The sequence below is a fragment of the Chanos chanos genome, chromosome 5 (assembly GCF_902362185.1).
Source record: "Chanos chanos chromosome 5, fChaCha1.1, whole genome shotgun sequence".
Lineage (NCBI taxonomy): Eukaryota > Metazoa > Chordata > Actinopteri > Gonorynchiformes > Chanidae > Chanos > Chanos chanos.
This window is the reverse complement of record NC_044499.1, coordinates 20718794-20737085: the sequence shown is the minus strand read 5'-3', so window position 1 is coordinate 20737085 and position 18292 is coordinate 20718794. Positions and strand designations below refer to the sequence as shown.

The 18292-nt window shown below is 43.9% G+C and overlaps 1 protein-coding gene across 13 annotated transcripts in view; it reads right to left on the bottom strand.

Annotated features, from left to right (window-relative positions):
• Positions 1 to 18292, bottom strand: part of dlg1b (discs large MAGUK scaffold protein 1b) — an 85932-nt gene that overhangs the window by 24999 nt on the left and 42641 nt on the right. For 5 of the 13 annotated variants that reach the window (XM_030773171.1, XM_030773173.1, XM_030773176.1 and 2 more), the window contains 4 exons: positions 6632 to 6685; positions 2405 to 2455; positions 1033 to 1157; positions 70 to 239 (listed from right to left, as the gene is read on the bottom strand). In XM_030773171.1, the coding sequence (XP_030629031.1) occupies positions 70 to 239; positions 1033 to 1157; positions 2405 to 2455; positions 6632 to 6685 (400 nt within the window). Of the gene's footprint in view, positions 1 to 69; positions 240 to 1032; positions 1158 to 2404; positions 2456 to 6619; positions 6686 to 7299; positions 7399 to 12024; positions 12030 to 13846; positions 14079 to 18292 lie in introns of those variants that run through there. The other 8 variants (XM_030773170.1, XM_030773172.1, XM_030773175.1 and 5 more) reach the window with 5 other exon arrangements.

Sequence of the window (18292 nt, the reverse complement as noted above, 5' to 3'; positions counted from 1 at the left end):
CTCCCTACTGCACGCTGTGGGAATGAGAGTTGGTTTTTCAGGGGTCAGAATGCAGAGGTGAGGCTGTACCTTTGGGTCCTTTCACCAGCTTAATCTCCACCACCCTCTCGGAGACGGACTTTCTCCTCCTGACGTAGAGACGCACCAGCGAGCCCGCCTCCTTCAGCGCCTCCACTGCCTTACTGTGTGTGACGTCTCTCACGTCCACCTCATTCACCCGCAGAATTACATCATTTACCCTGTACACACACAAACACACACACACACACACACACACAGTAAATACAACATGATCCCACCAGTAAGAATTCTTCACAAAACACAAACACACACACACAGTAAATACAACATGATCCCACCAGTAAGAATTCTTCACAAAACACAAACACACACACACACACACACACACACAGTAAAAACAACATGATCCCACCTGTAAGAATTCTCCACAAAACACAAACACAGAAAGCACGCTTACTGCCATTAGAAAGACTTACACACTTACAGAGGCAGTCACAATGCACACACACTGACACACAGCATGCTTGATGTTATTACTGTACGTTTTTTTTATTATTTAAATGGGTTTTAAAGTCTAATGCATTATAAATAACAACAAGACTCAAATGGAGTAAATTCATACTGCTTCCAGTGTAATGAACACACTGATACACTCACACATATCCCAAAAAGTTCATAACAGGCCTGACCCTGACCGTTCTCACACACACAAGTCTCTCTCTCTCTCTCTCTCTGTGTGTGTGTGTGTGTGTGTTGTCACTGTAATGCTATCTACTGCTTGTCAGGGTCAGGTCTCAGCTCTGGCCTGAACTCATGGATCTTTAATAAACCTCTGGCAGCTAACCTGTGGGCCCTGACTGTGTGTGCAGACAGCTCACAGGTCCATTCACACACACACACACACACACACACACATACACACACACACTCACTCACACACTCACACACACTCACACACTCACACACACACACACACACTCACACAGAGGGTTTGATATCAGAGACGCTCACCGAAGTCGTCCATCCTGTGCTGCTGCTCCCCCTGGGATGACTTTGGTGATGAAGATGCTCGGGTCCTCACCAACGTGGGGGTTATCAGTGCCCCCCGCAATGCTGAAGCCCAGGCCTGAATTACCCTGCAGACAGAGAGAGAGAGAGGGAGAGAGAGAGAAACAAAATGAAAAGTATCTCAGAAAAAGACTTAACTTCAACCTTCAAATTCAGGAAATAAAGTTCAGTCCACAAACTGAAATAAAACATTATTAAAATGAAAAGATAAGTAACTTGGTTAAAGTTTGTTCCAGGTCATAGCCCTGAAAGAAACAAGCTTACACTAAATTACAAACAATTAACACATCGTAAAAACTGACTCCTAATAGGCTGGGCGGGGAGTGGATTTGGAGTACTCTCTCTCTCTCTCTCTCTCTCTCTCCCTCTGAGGAAGAGGAGTGGGTGTTTAAGATGAGCCAACAACAGCTTGCCAAGGAGCATTGTTTATTTATGCCAACTTAATAATGCGCACTTGAGAGAGCACAGCTAAACTGGGTCATCCACAGAGATGATGATGATGAAGATGAAAAAAAAAAGCCAAAGGCAGTCAGGGATTAAGACTTGACAGTTGAATGCAAGATGGTGCTCTCTCTCTCTCTCTTTCTCTCCTGCACTCTTTCTCTACTCTGCACAGATAAGGCATGTTTGTCAGGCTAAAGTACTCTCTCATGCTCTACTAGGGCCTTCAGCAAGGATGACATCTGGCATTTTAAATGATAGGGTTTTAATTTTGTTAGAAATGCCTGTATGCTCTTCAGTTCGGACTTTTTTCTCTTCCCTCTTTCTCTATTGTAAAACAGAAGCCTTTTTATAAAGTGGAGGAGTAATCACAATATGTAATATAATACAATGTTATTTCAGCAACTGTTTCTACAATATCTTTGTGTTTTGTGTTAACAGTTTAATGTGAACTGCTTTGGCAATGTTATATGTTCCATAATATGTACAGTAAATAATAATTTTTATAATAATACAATATAATAATAATAACCATATATGTACTTATGTTTTCCCTGAGGCTGCAGTCCTTATTGATTGTATACGATAAAAGCTGATGACCATCTCTGATCAAACAAACAAGGTTAATATTAATATTTAAAGCCTTCAGTATAACACAGACATTTAGATTCAGCACAAGGCTTTGTATAAGCCTTCATGTTGTCAGTTAGACTGCATATGTTTATGGGGTTTTTTCATTTATGCTCCATCTGGTTATACTCTTATGTTAGGACAAAGCAACATGAGCACAGAGGTAAATTCTCCTTGTTAATATTACACTCTGAAGTTACAGGGCAGTGAGCCAGTAATCTGCTACACCGCATGCTGGACTCACCCGTTCCAATGTGATTTCTTCATATTCGTAGTCTGCCTCTGTACCGTTTACCTGAAAACAGAACAAGACGAAACCTTAGATTGTGCTGCACATTGCATTGGTCAAGACTCTGGAGATGAAGATTCTGGCTCTTTGACTCTCAAGCCTTTAGGGAAATTCATTCTGACATAAGCCATAACTTTCCCTGAGTAAACAGGAACCAGGTCATTTTGATCAGGCAAATTGTTGATGCAACAATCACTCTATCCAATTATTGATCCCCATCAGTCCACTCCTCTCAGTCATCGCTGCCTGTCCGCACCATGAACCAGTGGGAACCCTCTGAAGAACTGTGTAGCATTTCCATATTGTATCACTATCCTCCATGGTGGGTAGTTCAGTGGAGAGCATTAGAATCTATAACAGTGAACAATTCTTTACGCTGTGTTATTGATTATGTGGTATCTGGTCAGTCCTAATTTAGACCTTGGCCCCTCTTTCAACAATACCTCAACCAATCACAGAGAGGACGAGATACAATCTACATGCAACAGAGCTCATCTGGAATGGACCGATTTGCCTGACTTCACACAGGTCAGACACAAAGCCAGAGTCAATACTGCATCTCTTTGCAGATCCCTCTGACATTAACATAACACAGAATCTGCTGCAATTGCATTTCCCGATGTATTTGATCTCTTCCATAGAGAGCTCTTAACCAGCCAGTGAGAGACCTGCAATATCCAGTGACCACAGGCATTTCAGTTCAAATGACCCAGAATTCACAGCATAAGCAGAAAGAGCCATATTCATAAAGACAGGGTATCACTAACTGAGTATATAATTTTTATTTATCTGTTAGTTACATGTATACCATGAACAGAGTATCCAACACAAACCGAGTATTAAAGACTGAATATTGGCCATGCAGTGTTGCTGCTGACCCAGTCATTTCACACTCGGTGCTTCAGCTCAGGCAAGCATACAAACATTCATGAGTCTATGAGGACATCTATCATTTCTACCCATTCACCATACATTGATGTATCAGTTAATAGTCTTTGTTCTCTTGTTTGGAAACTATTGAAGCTTATGATGAATAAGAGGATGGACATCCCTTCTCAACGGTGAGAAAAGGGAGGCAGTGAGAGAAAGACCTTAGAATTGTCCCACCCCTTCACTCTGTCAGTGCATGTAGACATTATGATTGGATATGAATGAAATAACAAACAACTTAATGTAACAGCTCAATACTGCCTTTAATGACAAACTCCAACAAGATTCCATACTCTTCCATATTCCCCTTGCTCTGTTTGCTTACACACTTTTCTATGTACACTCTCGCAATCATTTTTGACTGACTCGGTTTATTTGCGGCTCTTTCGTGCTTGTGGAATCTACATGTGTTACTTTAGTGGGAAACGATGCTCCTCAGAGGAATTCAAATCTCATCTTTCTGACTGAAGACACAGGGCAGAGGATTAGACTTGTGAGGGCAAAGCCTCTGAGCCCTGAGTATTACACGCAACATATCAGTCAACAATACAATCTGATCCATCTTCTTGACCCACCAAACATACTTCATATCTGCTCTCAAGGGGCATTTCCTGTTGTCGTGAACCACAAAGGATACAATTCAAACGCCCTGTTTTAGGGACAGTCTATATATGACTCCTCCCTGCTGACAACAAAAATGCATCCAAGAAAAACAAATCAGCATGTGTGTGTATGTGTGTATGTTTCCTTGTACAATCCCATCTGTATGAGTGTGTGTGTGGAGATGTGTGTGGATGCGCGCCTGAATAAGGCTCAGTGAAAGATAAGTGGTGACACACTAATGAAATCAGAGGTGAGGTGAGGCAGACAGGGGCCCTGGAGAGACAGGCACGCTGGAGGGGGAAAAAAAAAAACAGAAACATAACAGTGGCCTGGTAGAGCAGGAATATAATGACTGTTATGATACGGCTGCAGCCAAGCCTCTGTTGGGCACACACACTCACACACAAACCAGTTCACTGTCCATTCCAGCTTAACAGTCCAGCTTCACATACGTCTCTTCAGAAGGATCCACATATCAAGCTGTTGGTACAGCCCATTTCACTATTCTGCTCCACTAAAAGGGAGCGTGCTAGAACATAAGAAGATGTGTGCAAAACGTGTGTATTTCGACGTGACCGCATTATGACATATGTATAAGGGAATAAAAACACACAAGGCACAGCGATGGGGCGCTCGCTAAGACACAGCATATGTGGCTATGAAAAAGTTCTTAACACCAGTGGATTGTGTGTTTCTTCTTTTTTTCTCTTGAGAAACCTGATTAAGCCTCCTAAAACCAGGTTGCATGAAGCTGCCAAGATAGAGTGAGTATGCGGCTTATCTGTATCCAGGCATATAAAGCCAGACGACCCTACTGCTGTGTTTTAAGGTCGTGTCAACTTGAATATTTTAAGATTTCAGTTATTGGGCTGTTTTGACGAGTTACGCCATGCAATGATAAACTGTTGTCTTTAGCTTTGCAAACTTCCTGAAACATTGATTTGACAAGAGTGCGCCACTGCGTATTCAAATGAAATATTCAGATGAACTCTCTTTTGACTTGTGTAGGGCTTTATAAATATGTGATGTGCCTCTCTTCCCCCTGGACACAGAGTGATCTGCACATAGAGCAGGGATCAGAAAAGGAGGCATTCTTTCATCCTGACAGTCAAAAGGCAGAGAAACGCCATTTTACCATCCTTACACATACCCCTGACATCTCTGTCAACACCAATGAAACCATGGTCCACAGAGAACCATCACCATGCTGTCTTTGAGCTGCGTTTGACCTGAAGAAAATTGTCTTTCTGCTGCTTGAGCCAAAGTAGAGTTTGGGAAGACATAACCTTCCTAGGCCATCTTTGTACCGTATCTGATAACTACAAAATCAATGCTTACAAATTTTTAAAAAAACGTAATACAGAAATGGAAGCTGATAAGCCTTACAATGGCCTCATTCTGTAGCAGCTGAAAATTACAGAGCCATCTCTGTATGTGATCTGTGCCTGCAGTGCTTTCCAGAAGGGTTCAGCTTTGACTGATTACGTAACGGGGAGGACGGAGCATTAAAGTCAAGCCTATTCCTGTTTTCAGCACCATGGACAAGGCTGCACCACACTGGCTCCTTAAACAAATTGTGTCGCTCTTCCTTCATCCCCCATCCCCGATACAGAGTCAACAAAGTGTTAAGCCTGACAAACTGAAGGGAAAAAATGATTCGTTCTCAATATTCTTCTTGATAGTTAAACGAAAGGGATCTCAGTGAGGAAGTTCTCATTCATATGAGTTGGGACTGTAAAGCAGAGAGTGCGGTGTGATATCATCGACGCAATCGCAGCCAATGAGGATTCACACCTCAGCACTTCAGTAAATCACCACCACACAGAGACCAATTAAACTCCACAATCATATTAGACAAAAAGGTGGCACATCCCTGGAGAGAGGCTCTGTATTCTGCTGACAGCTGGAGGGCCAGCTGAGTCAGCACACTGGTGAAATTGAAAGTCCCACGTGTGTGTATATACGTGTGTGTGTGTGTGTGTGTGTGTGTGTGTGTGTGTGTATGTGTGTGTGTTGAGTAGGTGGGTTAAGGAAAGCCAACACAGCGTCCCACGCAGTGCTAGATTAATGACTGGAGTGACCTTAGTGATCCCTGGCTATCCCATGGGAAATGTATAGCATTAAAACCAATCTCAAGCTAGGGAGAAACATCTAGTCTGCGCTACACCTCTCCACCTTTGCATAACTGTAGTGCACGAACGAGATGCAAAGCTGAGGAACCATTCTGCAGCAATGTTATGCAAAGTTAACGTGCAAACATACTGTGTGTATGCAATACCATACCAAAAGCATAAACAACACTGGGATACACTAAAAAGCATTATGTCAAGTCAAACCACATCACAGACATTTCAAACCTGTCTACTGCAACAGTTTAAGTCATGTAAAGGATATGAAACACTACTGACATTACACTCTGTTGTCAGAATTTAAAAAGAAGGAATGGAGTGAACATGGTTTCCAGTTTTAACAATACACTGACTGATTTGATGAAAATTTGAAGAAACATCCATAAAGAAAACTCTGTCATAATTAAGTATGATAAGACTGAATACTATGAATATATTCCGAAACTGACGTGCACAAATGTCTCAAACATACAAATACTTTTCAAATCACAAGAAAGGAGAGAAAAACTGCAAGACTTACGTATGGGGCAGAATCTATGCTGTCCGTATTCACCACAACAGGGGGCGGATTTGCCTGTAAGAGAAAATGGAGTTAGCCATCCAAGCAACAAGAAATTCACGTTTAAACAACTAAAGCATCTAAAGGCAATTTTTCACATAATAGAAACAGTCCTCAAATGGCCTGTGCTGTACTGTATGACAAGGCGCTCACTTACTCTCCACATGACGCCACATACACGGCCACCATAACAACAGGCACTCACAGTAGATTAGAGCAGTGCACCCACTATACATACGTACATGGCATTTTATACTGCAGGATATGCACTGTTGTAGCATGAATGCTATTACGTCTTCAAATAGCCTAAATTAATTCCTCTCTTTATCTCTGTATGTGTCTCTATCTCTCTCTCACTTGGGCTCTTTCTCTCTCTGTGAGGGCTTTCCACTTCCAAAGGCTGGCTGGCACGCAGATGCTGTTTTAGTCAGGGGGGAGAGAGAGAGAGGTATTTTACAATACGTTCTCTCTCTCTCTCTCTCTCTCTCTCTCTCTCTCTCTCTCGCCAGTAATCTCTTGGCCCATCAAAAGAGCAGTGGAAAGGCAGGGATCAACAGCAAATGACCAACAGAAAGAGAATGGAGAAAGGAGTGGGGTGGAGGGGAAGAGAATGAAAAAAAAAAAAAAACCTGTGACGTTGGTGGAGGGATGACAGCAGGCTCCACAGGGACAGGCGAGATTGGGATCACAGGGATTATGGGAGCAGAGGGTGGGACAGCATCTGTCTGCTAAACAATAGCATGGGGGGAGAGGTCAGCACACAGTCTCACACACAAACACACACATACACACACCCTTAACACAAAACATGGCTATGCAGAGGATGGGCTGACAAGAGTCTAAGTTTGGAGGGGGGTGTTGAAAGTGTGTGTGTGTGTGTGTGTGTGTGTGTGTGTGTGTGTGAGTGAGTGAGTGAGTGTCAGAGTGCGTGTGTGTGAAAAGAAGTCAGATGATTGCGGTAAATCCGAATATGGGAACACAGCAGGGGGTTTAGCAAGATGTCCTGTTTACGTTTACTGAAGAAAATCAAAATTGCAACGCAGCACTCGCAAAAAAACACAGAGAGAACAGAGATGCACAAACATCTCAGTGTGCTTCGGAAAAAAAAAACATTTTTACTGTGTACAGAAATAGCAGTAATGCAGAACCATGCATTATCAGTATGCATGTCAGCATTAACCAAACATGCGGTGACAACAATAAACACTGTAACCGTGCGTGCTTCACTGAGGAAACCTCACAGTGGATGCACTCCCTTTGCGATAACAGTGGGAGTGAGTGTTATTCTGTGCAACAGATAAAATCCACTGGAAGTCCAATATCCAACTGTACAAAAGTGAGGGGTCAACCTCTCTAAAGCTTATGGATAAGTAAGTGCGGTATTCTATGGACTGCAAGGTCAGGCTTCAGATTGGGGCTGATCTTTGCAGCGTTTGAGAGAAATGTAAGGGTTTTCTGCAGTGCATCAGTGTAAAGATGAAGCTGGTGCCTCAGACTGGACAGGTGGGGGGCGGGGACCTGGGGGGTGGAGCTTGTCCTCGTTCACTGTGACAGCATGAAGCATCCACCCCCAAAGGGCACGAGCCCCCAAGCATTTCGCTCTCTGACATATGGCCCAAGGGGGAAGCTTGACACAGTTTCCCGCTTTTCATCCAATTCCTTCTCTCATGTCCCTACACCTCTTTAAATGGTCTTTCAGAGCTCAGGCTAAGTTTCTGAAGAAATGTGAGTGGTTACAATGAATAGAGAGGAGAAATCATGATAGAATAAATGAATAAAAAAGGATTTCCTTTGGAAGAAATCTTGCTTTTGCTCTCTAGCTCAGTTAACAAGTCATTTCTAAACATATACATGACAGTTAAATACAACACATCCACATACAACCACTAAACAGCATTTGAACTGTTGGAACACAACCTTCATTTTACTGTGGTTTTATGTCACCTCTATCCAAAAGCTTAAGGACAAACTTTCATACTTCATACAGACACTTCTGACAAATTCAGACAGAAGAATTCAGAAGCCCCTCTTTAAGTACTGTGCTTAATAATTATTGATTTAGCAAAACTCTAACTTAAGGTGGATTCTCATTCATTCTCATTCACAGATATTCTGTTTTCCCCCAATCAGGTCACTTAGGTCTTCGTACTGTCAGTTTCCCAGGCCACGAGTCCTTCTTTGAGGATCTAAAAGCACCTACAGATGTTTAATTTCCCTTAACCTTACATAGCAATACACCTGAACACGTCCTCTCTGAGTTCTCCCTCAGGCACAACAAGACAGTTCAGCTGAAAACACTGAATGTGAATGGAGAGCTAAGCTGCTCCGAACCTCACTGACACCACTGTGTTATCAGCCTTCGCAAGACGCTGGACCAGTTGTCACTCATTCACTTGAGTCAATCATCACTTTACCAGTTCAAACACATTTACATTCATACATATGTTTCTAATGGATTGCGTTTGTTTTGATTTAAAGAACAGGGTCCACCATTGCTTCAGACATTCTTCCTCTGCAAATATCAAAAGCCTTTAGTTGAAACCCCACGCAGGACAAGAACAAAACAATGGTGAAATGCCTGTAGGGTCTACCTTAGCAGGACAACACACTCAGCCAGAAATTTGAAATACATCAGTGTAATCATACGACGACAACAACAACAACAACAACAAATTCATGGCAGGAATCCAATGGCTTTAAATGACTAAATATACCTCTTCTCACTTAAAACTGCAGATGTGTCATTTAGCTCCTGCATGTATAGTATACAATGCTGATGATGGCTTAAAATGTTTTAACACACTCTCTTCACCTGACTTTTTACACAGACTTACAGACACATATAAACACTTTGTTTTGCTTGAAAAATAACATGGTTTGGAGGCATTCTACAGGTGTTAAATAATATTTAAGAGGATTTAACTGTTGTTTTGTTGTCCAACCAATAGACACAGCGGGGACAGAAACTAAAAGTAGACCTTATCAACAGCATCGATCAGTCCTACTTCAAAGCTCTACTTTAGATCTTTACATGTGCTATAAGTAGCTGGGCAAGCAAAATAATCTTTTCTCTTTTTACCCTAATTTGTAATATTCACTTACCCATGCTCATCCAAGTCTTAATGTGCTCGACAGCCACCTCAGCCCAGCAGGCACTAGCTTCCTATGATACATCTAAAGGCTCCTACTGCATCTTCTCACACTTCGAGTTTCATTGTACTGTCAAGCAACGTAACAAACTTATGAGGAGACAGTGATTTGTCCAACTCAACCCAACAAGTGCATAGGCAACTAATCATCAATATCTACCACTGTGGAGCAAGAACTTGACCATAGCAAACACACCTACCCAAGTAAACACCTTTAACTGCACCAGCAGCCACAGTCAGCAAGTGCAGCACAGTTGGGACCTCACTGCCAGAGAGGGGACACACCTCAGCACTGTAAGGCGATGCTACAACCAGACAGGCCAAATACAAGCAGTTTTGATGGCATACCTTACACAGACATAATCAACACTAATGCACGTAATCTCGTTTACGGTTATAACCAACCACTCAGAGAAACCGGGAAGCATGACACAACTCATATCTTGGAGACCAATTTTTTAAAAAATCCATCAGTGAAATTCCAAAAACAGGGCACCTCATTCCTCTCCACTCTTTAGTCCCAACGAGGACTCACATACCTTGTCAAAGGAAACAGAGGACCAAGGGCAGTCAGCCCTGCTAGAGAACCTCTCCCCAGGCCCAGCCACTTTGGCCGTGCTTTTGGTGGGGCTCTTCCGAACGCTGTCTCGCAGGTTGAGGAACTTGGCCCTGCTTTTGGCCATGCTGGCGGGCAGGGTGGAAGAACTATAGCTCGATTGGTAGAGACCTTGCTGTTGAGAGTGCTGCTGCTGCTGGTGGTGGTGGTTTTTAAGGATGGGTGCCGGATGGGACTGTGAGAGTTGGTGCCTAAGGTCCAACTGTGGATGACAAATGCTCCTGCCTTCCCTCACAACCCTTTCCCTGCATTCCCCTGTCCGGCAGGGATACTCCCGACTGGGGTGGTAGGTGGTCATTTTTGTTGCAGGGCGTGGATGGTTGAACCCAGTGGAAGAAGGTGAAGAAGAGGAGACGAGTTACAGGAGGAAGAAGGTTGAAACATATGAGATGTTCCTGAGGGCAGTTTTTTGTTGTTGCTTTTTTTTTTTTGTCAGGTGGTCTTCCGTAGAGTCTTGGCAACAAATAAGCGAAGGGAGGATCCAATCCAATTTTTTGGGCTCTGACCCGTTCCACCAGTATGCTCCGTGATCTCTCTCTCTGTGTATGTTGTGACTGTGCAGAGGCCACTGACTCTTTTTCACACATACACTCACTCTACTATCTCTCTCTCGCTCGCTCACTCTCACCCTCCCTCCCATCTCCTAACATTCTCATGCCAATTAGCGAGCTCCAATGGGCACAGCCAACGAGAGCGGAGATGCTTTTCCTGGCATGAATAATCAATGCAGAGCTCAGATTCACACATACACTCCATCCCACCGTTAGCGCATAGACACACACACATGCACATACACACACGCACGCACGCAAGGGACTGCATCCAAACAGGACACGGCTGATCTATAACATCCCTTCACATGTATGCCATTGTCACTAGAACAGAGTTGTTTTTTTCATTTAAGGGATGTAAACTGTAGCAGTGTGAGCCAACATGGCTGTCTCTGCTGCTGCACTAAAGACATCCTTCACGCTCACAGTAGGGAGGCTCCTCTCATATGCTCTGTTGTCCTCATCAGAGTTAGTTACTTGTAGCGAGGGAGAGCACATCAAAAAACAGGCCTTTCTTCCATATCACTCAGTTCTAATTCGCCCGTGTTTAGTCTATGATGTGGGCTCTGATATGCTCTCATGGTGCTCTTTTCCAATCTCGGCATCGCTTAAACAATGATCCGATCGGATGGTTTGCCTTGACATCATTGGCAAATAACGAGGTGCCTTCAACAAATGTCTCTGTGTGTTAAACACTGTGGTGACAGATGGCCTGTAACTGTGTACATGGATCTACAGAGCCCTTACGTTGGCTAAATTATGAATGGGAGAAAATGTATAATGCAAAACGGCCAAGAAAAGACGGGATTGCATTGACATGAAATCTCCAGCGATTGGATTGGATTGGAGCACAATTTCATAAGTGGATTAGGACGCAGTGAGTTGGAGGGGAGCACAGTGTGAGCAGTGAGAGGCAGATACACTTCCTAAGCATCCTATTCTAGAGCATAACTGCTGACGATAATATTTACAGTTACATTTGTGCTTGAACAGTTGGTTTGGTTGGTTATTGGCATTTAAAATATATGCATTATCCACAGGGTCTGTACAATAACAACATTCCAGATGTTTGAATGAGCTTTTGTGTTCAAGGCAGTCAATAATGTGGGTGTCACATCTGAAATGTATTCCAGAAATGTATTCCAAAAAATGCTGCCTTCAGCCATAGTTTTACATCAGAGTGGTGCCTCATTCTCACCACACTTATAATCAAGTAATGAAGAAATCATCTGAAATGTCATAGTCGAAACTTAGGTTTCTGCATATTCATTTTCTACTGGAATATTGTATGTATTATGAGTGGTCTAAATCTATAGTCTGCTGGGATCTGTTGGGGGATTAGGATCAGAGAAGAAGGCAAAGCCTTTTCAGCCCTTGGAAGAACAATATAGCAACAGTGCCACCTGCAGGCCATATAAATCACAAGGTAGGTCCCTGACTATTCAATTAAACACCATGCCAGTGTTTCCAGATCCACTCTAGTCTTTCCAATCCTCAGTTGTTTTGATTTATCTCAGTACTGTTATGCTCAGACTAACTTGCCAAGAATCAAAGACTGGATGGTTAGTTGCTGTATTGAACCAGGTGTGTTAGTGCTTAGCTAAACTAAAAAGGCTAAAGATAAGGACATTGTAATAGATTAACCCCTGCAGTATAATTAACAGTAAAATTGTTATGGAGGCATTTCAAAATAACTTTAGCAGAGATTCAAAATAGGTACACTAGTACTTCCAATTTCACTGTGTTGTTAATATGAGACACATGCATACCTGCTCTATGTCCTTCACTTGCTTAATTATTATAGCGTTTTAAACTGTTATCTAAGGTTGCCATTTAAGGTTGCAACATTTCTTTACAACAACTGAATGCTCCTGAATACCTTTGGAGCCTTCCTGTTGTGTCTTATGTGTTTTACATGGTCATGGCATTCTTATAAGTCCTTGACCACCCGTGTCTAAAACAGGACTCCCTTGAGAGATACATGGTTGTCAAGCTCCCTGACCTTGAGGTGACCTTGACTTTTATGGTAAGTCATTTCACACTGAGCACAACTGAACAGAGGTAAGGTTTAGGTCACAGAGTTCATGTAGTTGACTGTTCACATCATTTTATGCAGTGCTTACTATCACAGCTGACAGTGAAGCAAGGATATAAAAAGGAATTAATGGGAAAGCAGTCACATGATCTACGCGCCTCTACCATTAACCACAACCAAAGCACTACGTGGCAACAGCATGGCAACCACTGAAGCTGAACAGGAGAGCATCAACATTTGCTTTACAGTCAGGGTTATACTGCAGAATTCCAGTTCCCTTTGACTCAAATCTGTAACCATGAGATGACATACTGCAGTATATTTGAATCGAAATTTCCAGGACCCATTCTTCCATTGTAATCACTGAACAGATAGGGCAGTCCACTTAGAGACTAGTCTGCATATATATGTTTATATATAAATTTTCCATGCAATTATCCAGTGGTCCAGTGATGACACATGATTCAAGTATAGTTGTTGTAGTTTTTTTTGCAATTTTTGTCAAATTAAACATTACTTCAACCTTTCATGGAAGAGTAACACAAGATCAATTTCCTGGCCAAAAAGAACCTCAAACAAAACAACGACACAGAAGAACAACACAAACTGCAGAGCACACCGCTTCTCTGTGGCTTGCTTCTCCAACTTATCATTGGACATAAAATCAATTGGCTCATTATTTTTGTTCAACAAGGCCGTCAAAGTTCTGCACAAGGCAGGCGATGACAGAACCTCTCTCTCTCTAATTGAGAAGGACTTCCCTTAACCCTTTTTTGGAAGGTCTGCAGATAGTCCACCCCTGCAGACCAGAGGACTAGGCTAGACTTACCTGGCTGACCCCAGCAGAGATGCAGTCAGTGAAGGCACGGAGGCGTGCAAGGACGGTCATTAGCCGGCGCCAGCGGGATGGGGGTGGATCGGCCGGCTCCTCAGAGGAGCTGCGCATGGACCAGTGCCTCAGCTTAGGTCCCACCACCGAACCGCCGTGAGCGGAGCTGGTACTTCCACCACGGCTCCCCCTAGAGTACACGGTGTTCCCTCCAAAAATGTAGTTCATCGTCACAAAAGCAAAAAAAAAAAAAAAAAAAAATAGCACCAGCTCAACAACCTGATGCTAGTAGCGCAGAGCGGAAAGACACGGATCTATACTCTGCGAATCTCGGGATTTGTTAGCATTTCCAAACTATTTCCTCAATTATGAGTGTGGCTTCCTGTGTGCTTCTGTATCTGGGAGCTCCATCAGCACTAAGCGTCAATGTGCAGTGTACTCATGACTCCAGGCACTTCAGACACTCCCTCAGACTCATCAGCACTCTCAGAGCAGAGGACCAACCACGATCAAACACAGCCTTGAAGGAAAAACACTGTTATTGTGCACAGAGTCCAAAGATCCTGGATTAACACAGCCCTTGGGACAAGACAGCTCGAGAAGTAAATTCCGCAAAGTAAATTCCCATGTTCTTCCTTCTTACAGACAAGTAACACATTTGACGAATTGATTGTGACTGCAGGGAAGAAGGGACTCCGTGACATATTGATGCACAATTTGATAGATCACCATTTCTGTATTTCTAGGTCACCAAGTGCTTGTCACATATATCCTCCAGTTTAGTACACTGAAATGGAAGGCATGAGTGATTTGCCCAGCTCATGAAAACAGTTGCAGAATCTGAATCTGAAACCCTTCCCTCTGTGAATATGACTACACTGAGTCAGACCAGGTTTACAACTGTCAGCTTAAACAGAGTATCAAAAGGGAATCCAAGTACTACAAGCCTTGTCCATGAATAAGATCCCATCTTCTGAAGAGGTTTTATACAGCTTAAGAGCTCTTCACGAAATGCTGCAGAAGTCTTGTCTACCGCAGACAAACATGCAGTGAAGAGGAAAAATGGAAACATGCCCTGAGAGCCAAGGGCTCTACCTGTCGTAGGATACACCGTTTGTGTGATGCAGCTGGTCCTTTGCACAGACGCTCCAATAAAGACTGTGCTGCCGACAGAGTTCCAGAGATGTGCCACAGGTGTCGAATGAGTTGGCAGATTCTGTCACCAGCCCCTGCCTCCACTCCCTCAGAAACCAGAGCCATGGCAACTGCTCACACATCAAAGAGAGGCAGCAGGATTTCCCAAGCAGGTTCCGGTCCCCTGTCTCACACCAGACACCGCAGTAAACACCCTTTTCTGCCTTGTTTGTTGACATATTCATTAGAGCTCCAGCTCCTACAGGAGGTACTGGATGGTAAAAAAATATTGTCATTTGGGCATAAACATCACCCTAGCTCAGAACAGAGATGTATAAATCAGGTATAAAATCTACCATTTTCCATCTTAATGCAGCTTAAACATGACTCATCCCAACAGGGCAATCTATCAGCTTCAGTCGTTTTAGTTATTGGTCAACATGTTGTAGCCTTATGCTGAACAACCTCTCAATGGTTGCCAATCCAGCCTAACATGAATATTCACCCATTCTATTGACCCTTTCAGGAGGCGATGAGATGGCAATCTCAGCAACAATCTTGAGCTTATACTTCTCTCCTGTGACAAAGCTTCCCAATGTACATGTATGGCAAAACATCAATAATGTATTCCCAACTGCCTCACAGCACACCACATGCATGTCTAATGAGAGTCTTGGTAAACCCTTTTATCAGCCTGCCATCCTGGCTGTCACCTGGCTAACCGACAATTATCAGAAGCATGCTGTAGCACTGAATGGCACAGGATGCCCTTGCTGATGGACCGAGAGCTCAGAGTCACTGAGCACGGTGTGAGAGCGTGTAAAATGGGGTGATTAAGTAGACAGATGCTTATGGGGATGGGGACAATGACACCAGGCCTGTTCAGGCATGAGGGACGTATTTAGGGCTTTATGAGAGCATAATGGGCCTCTATCCCTGTATCCATTTTCCATAAGCCAAACAATGGCAGACAAATTAGATCAAGCTGCCAAAAGGCCAGGTGCTTTGACCGCTGGTCACCTGGTGAATGAGTAACCACGGTGAGTAACCAAGACGAAGGACTCACAGACCTTGCCTCGATTACGCCTGTCACCACCTTTTCATATAGCTGAGTCCTCAGATAAAGACATGTTTCCATTTTGGTCAGTTGCGTGTGACAGAGGTGATGCCGCCGACCTCCTCATGTTCCCTGCCGTCTGGCTTCATCCCTACCCTTTATCAAGAAGGAGGCAGAACCCTTCAGCACGGTGGTAGGCACTCTGGACTTGAACCTTTGGCACTTTGGACTTGGTGCCTTGGTGACCAAGACCCTTCAGATAAATGAGCCTGTGCTTGATCCACAGGAAGGGCAATGATCCTAAGGAATATGGAGTTTGTGGGGACACACAGGCATGAAAGACATACAAGATGTTGTACAGTGCCCACCTAACTTATGTAAGTAAAATACAGTCACGATGGGCCTTCAGACACTATTTTGTAGCATTCGCAGAAATACATTTGTTTGTTCAGCCTAGTCTTACAAAACTCTCTCGTCAATCATTAAAATGCTGCAAGGAGACAATCTATCATGAGCAGATAGTCATGACTGTCAAAGAACCTTATATAAAGATAAAGAGAATATCTGAGCACTGTGGAATACAGCCCAGCCAATATCTTACACTGGAGTGTTAGCTGTAACGCATCAGGTTGTACGTGTTTGTGTGTGTGTGTGTGTGTGTGTGTGTGTGTGAGCATGTGAGAGAGAGAGAGAGAGAGAGAGAGTGAAAGAGAGAGACAGAGAGACAGAGACTGTGAGCACTGCTGCATGACAGGAGCGCAGAGGTTGCCAGGCAGCAAGGGGGAAGAGGCATGTGCTAAAACCCTGCTCCCCATTCCAACAAACAAGCATGCTTAGACATCATATAAACACACAGAGGATTACAACAGCAGAATCCTACGCAATTCACATAACAGTACAATATAACAAGCTATGGTATTCAAGACTGTAACACACATGACTGCTATTTTGTCACTCAGGCTGTCTATGAGTCTATGACGTACAAGTTTCCAAATGACATACCTCTGCTCTCTCCATGCACAAATACTATTCTAATGGGCAATCACATGCCTAGTCTCACCAAACAAACGTTTGACATGGCCATAATACTGCTATCCAGAATGAAGAGCTGAATGTAACTGACCATAACCAACATTGTGATCAAACATAACACACATTCACATTGATTCAATAAAAACATAAAACCTATGATGTGATACAGCATAAGAAGCTTTGCTGTAATCGCTGCCAACGTGTCCCCTCCTCTTAAATGTCCAGTTCAGAGGACTGTAACGTGGCTCTCTGCCTCCATCCTTTTTCCCTCTTACGCTGTCAGACCTACCAACAAGTGCCGGTGGAGCCTCTTGGTTCTTCTCAGGGTGCCCATGATGCGCCGTCCCACCTTTTTGGCATACCAAACCGAGTTGAGCATTGTGGGCCGCTGGCGTGTGTGTGTGTGTGTGTGTGTGTGTGAGTGCGTGTACGGAGTTCACGCTCCAGTGAAGCAGGGCTGGATCTGAGATGCCAGCTCTGACCCTTTCCTCTTGTCTCTTCCTACGCAGTCATCCTAAAGCTCAGTGTCTGTACATTGCCAGCAAGAGAGGGGACAAAAAACAAGTCTCTCAGGTTATGAGAACCTGTGACGAGAATGAGGTAGAAGGAGAGAGAGTGAGAGAGAGAGAAAGAGAGACTGAGAGAGAGAGAGAGAGAGAGAGAGGGAGGGAGGGAGAGAGAGAGAGGCAGTGACTGTCTGACGCACACAGGGCTGCTGCAGGGAGCAGGAGAGAGAGAGAGAGAAAGAGAGAGGGAGAGAGAGAGCAAAGAGAGATAGTTTCACAATCTCTGCATCCCTAAGACGCTGCCTGATTCACCTCCTCCCTATCCACCCCCCCCCCCCCCCCCCCCGACTCTGTCTCGCTCCCTCTTTCTTTTTCTGCGTGCCGTGGTTGACGCGGTGCCTGGCACGTTGATCCAATCAGGGCTGCGCAGTGGAGGGGATGTGTGTGCTCCGGGCAAAACAAGCTGCTGCAGGTGGTGCTGTTCGAATCTTCCAGCTGAAAATGAGTCAGCAGGGAGCCCGAGAGAGAGAGCGAAAGAGAGTGTGAGAGAGAGAGAGAGAGAGAGAGAGAGAGACCGAGGAAGAGAGAGAGACACTCTTCGGCTCTGAAGCTAGTTAAACGACTGACCGACTCTTGGGCAGAATTCAATGTTATGGTCACTAATGCATATTCACTTCCTCCCAGATGGAACCGCAGTGCCGGCGAAACAGCTT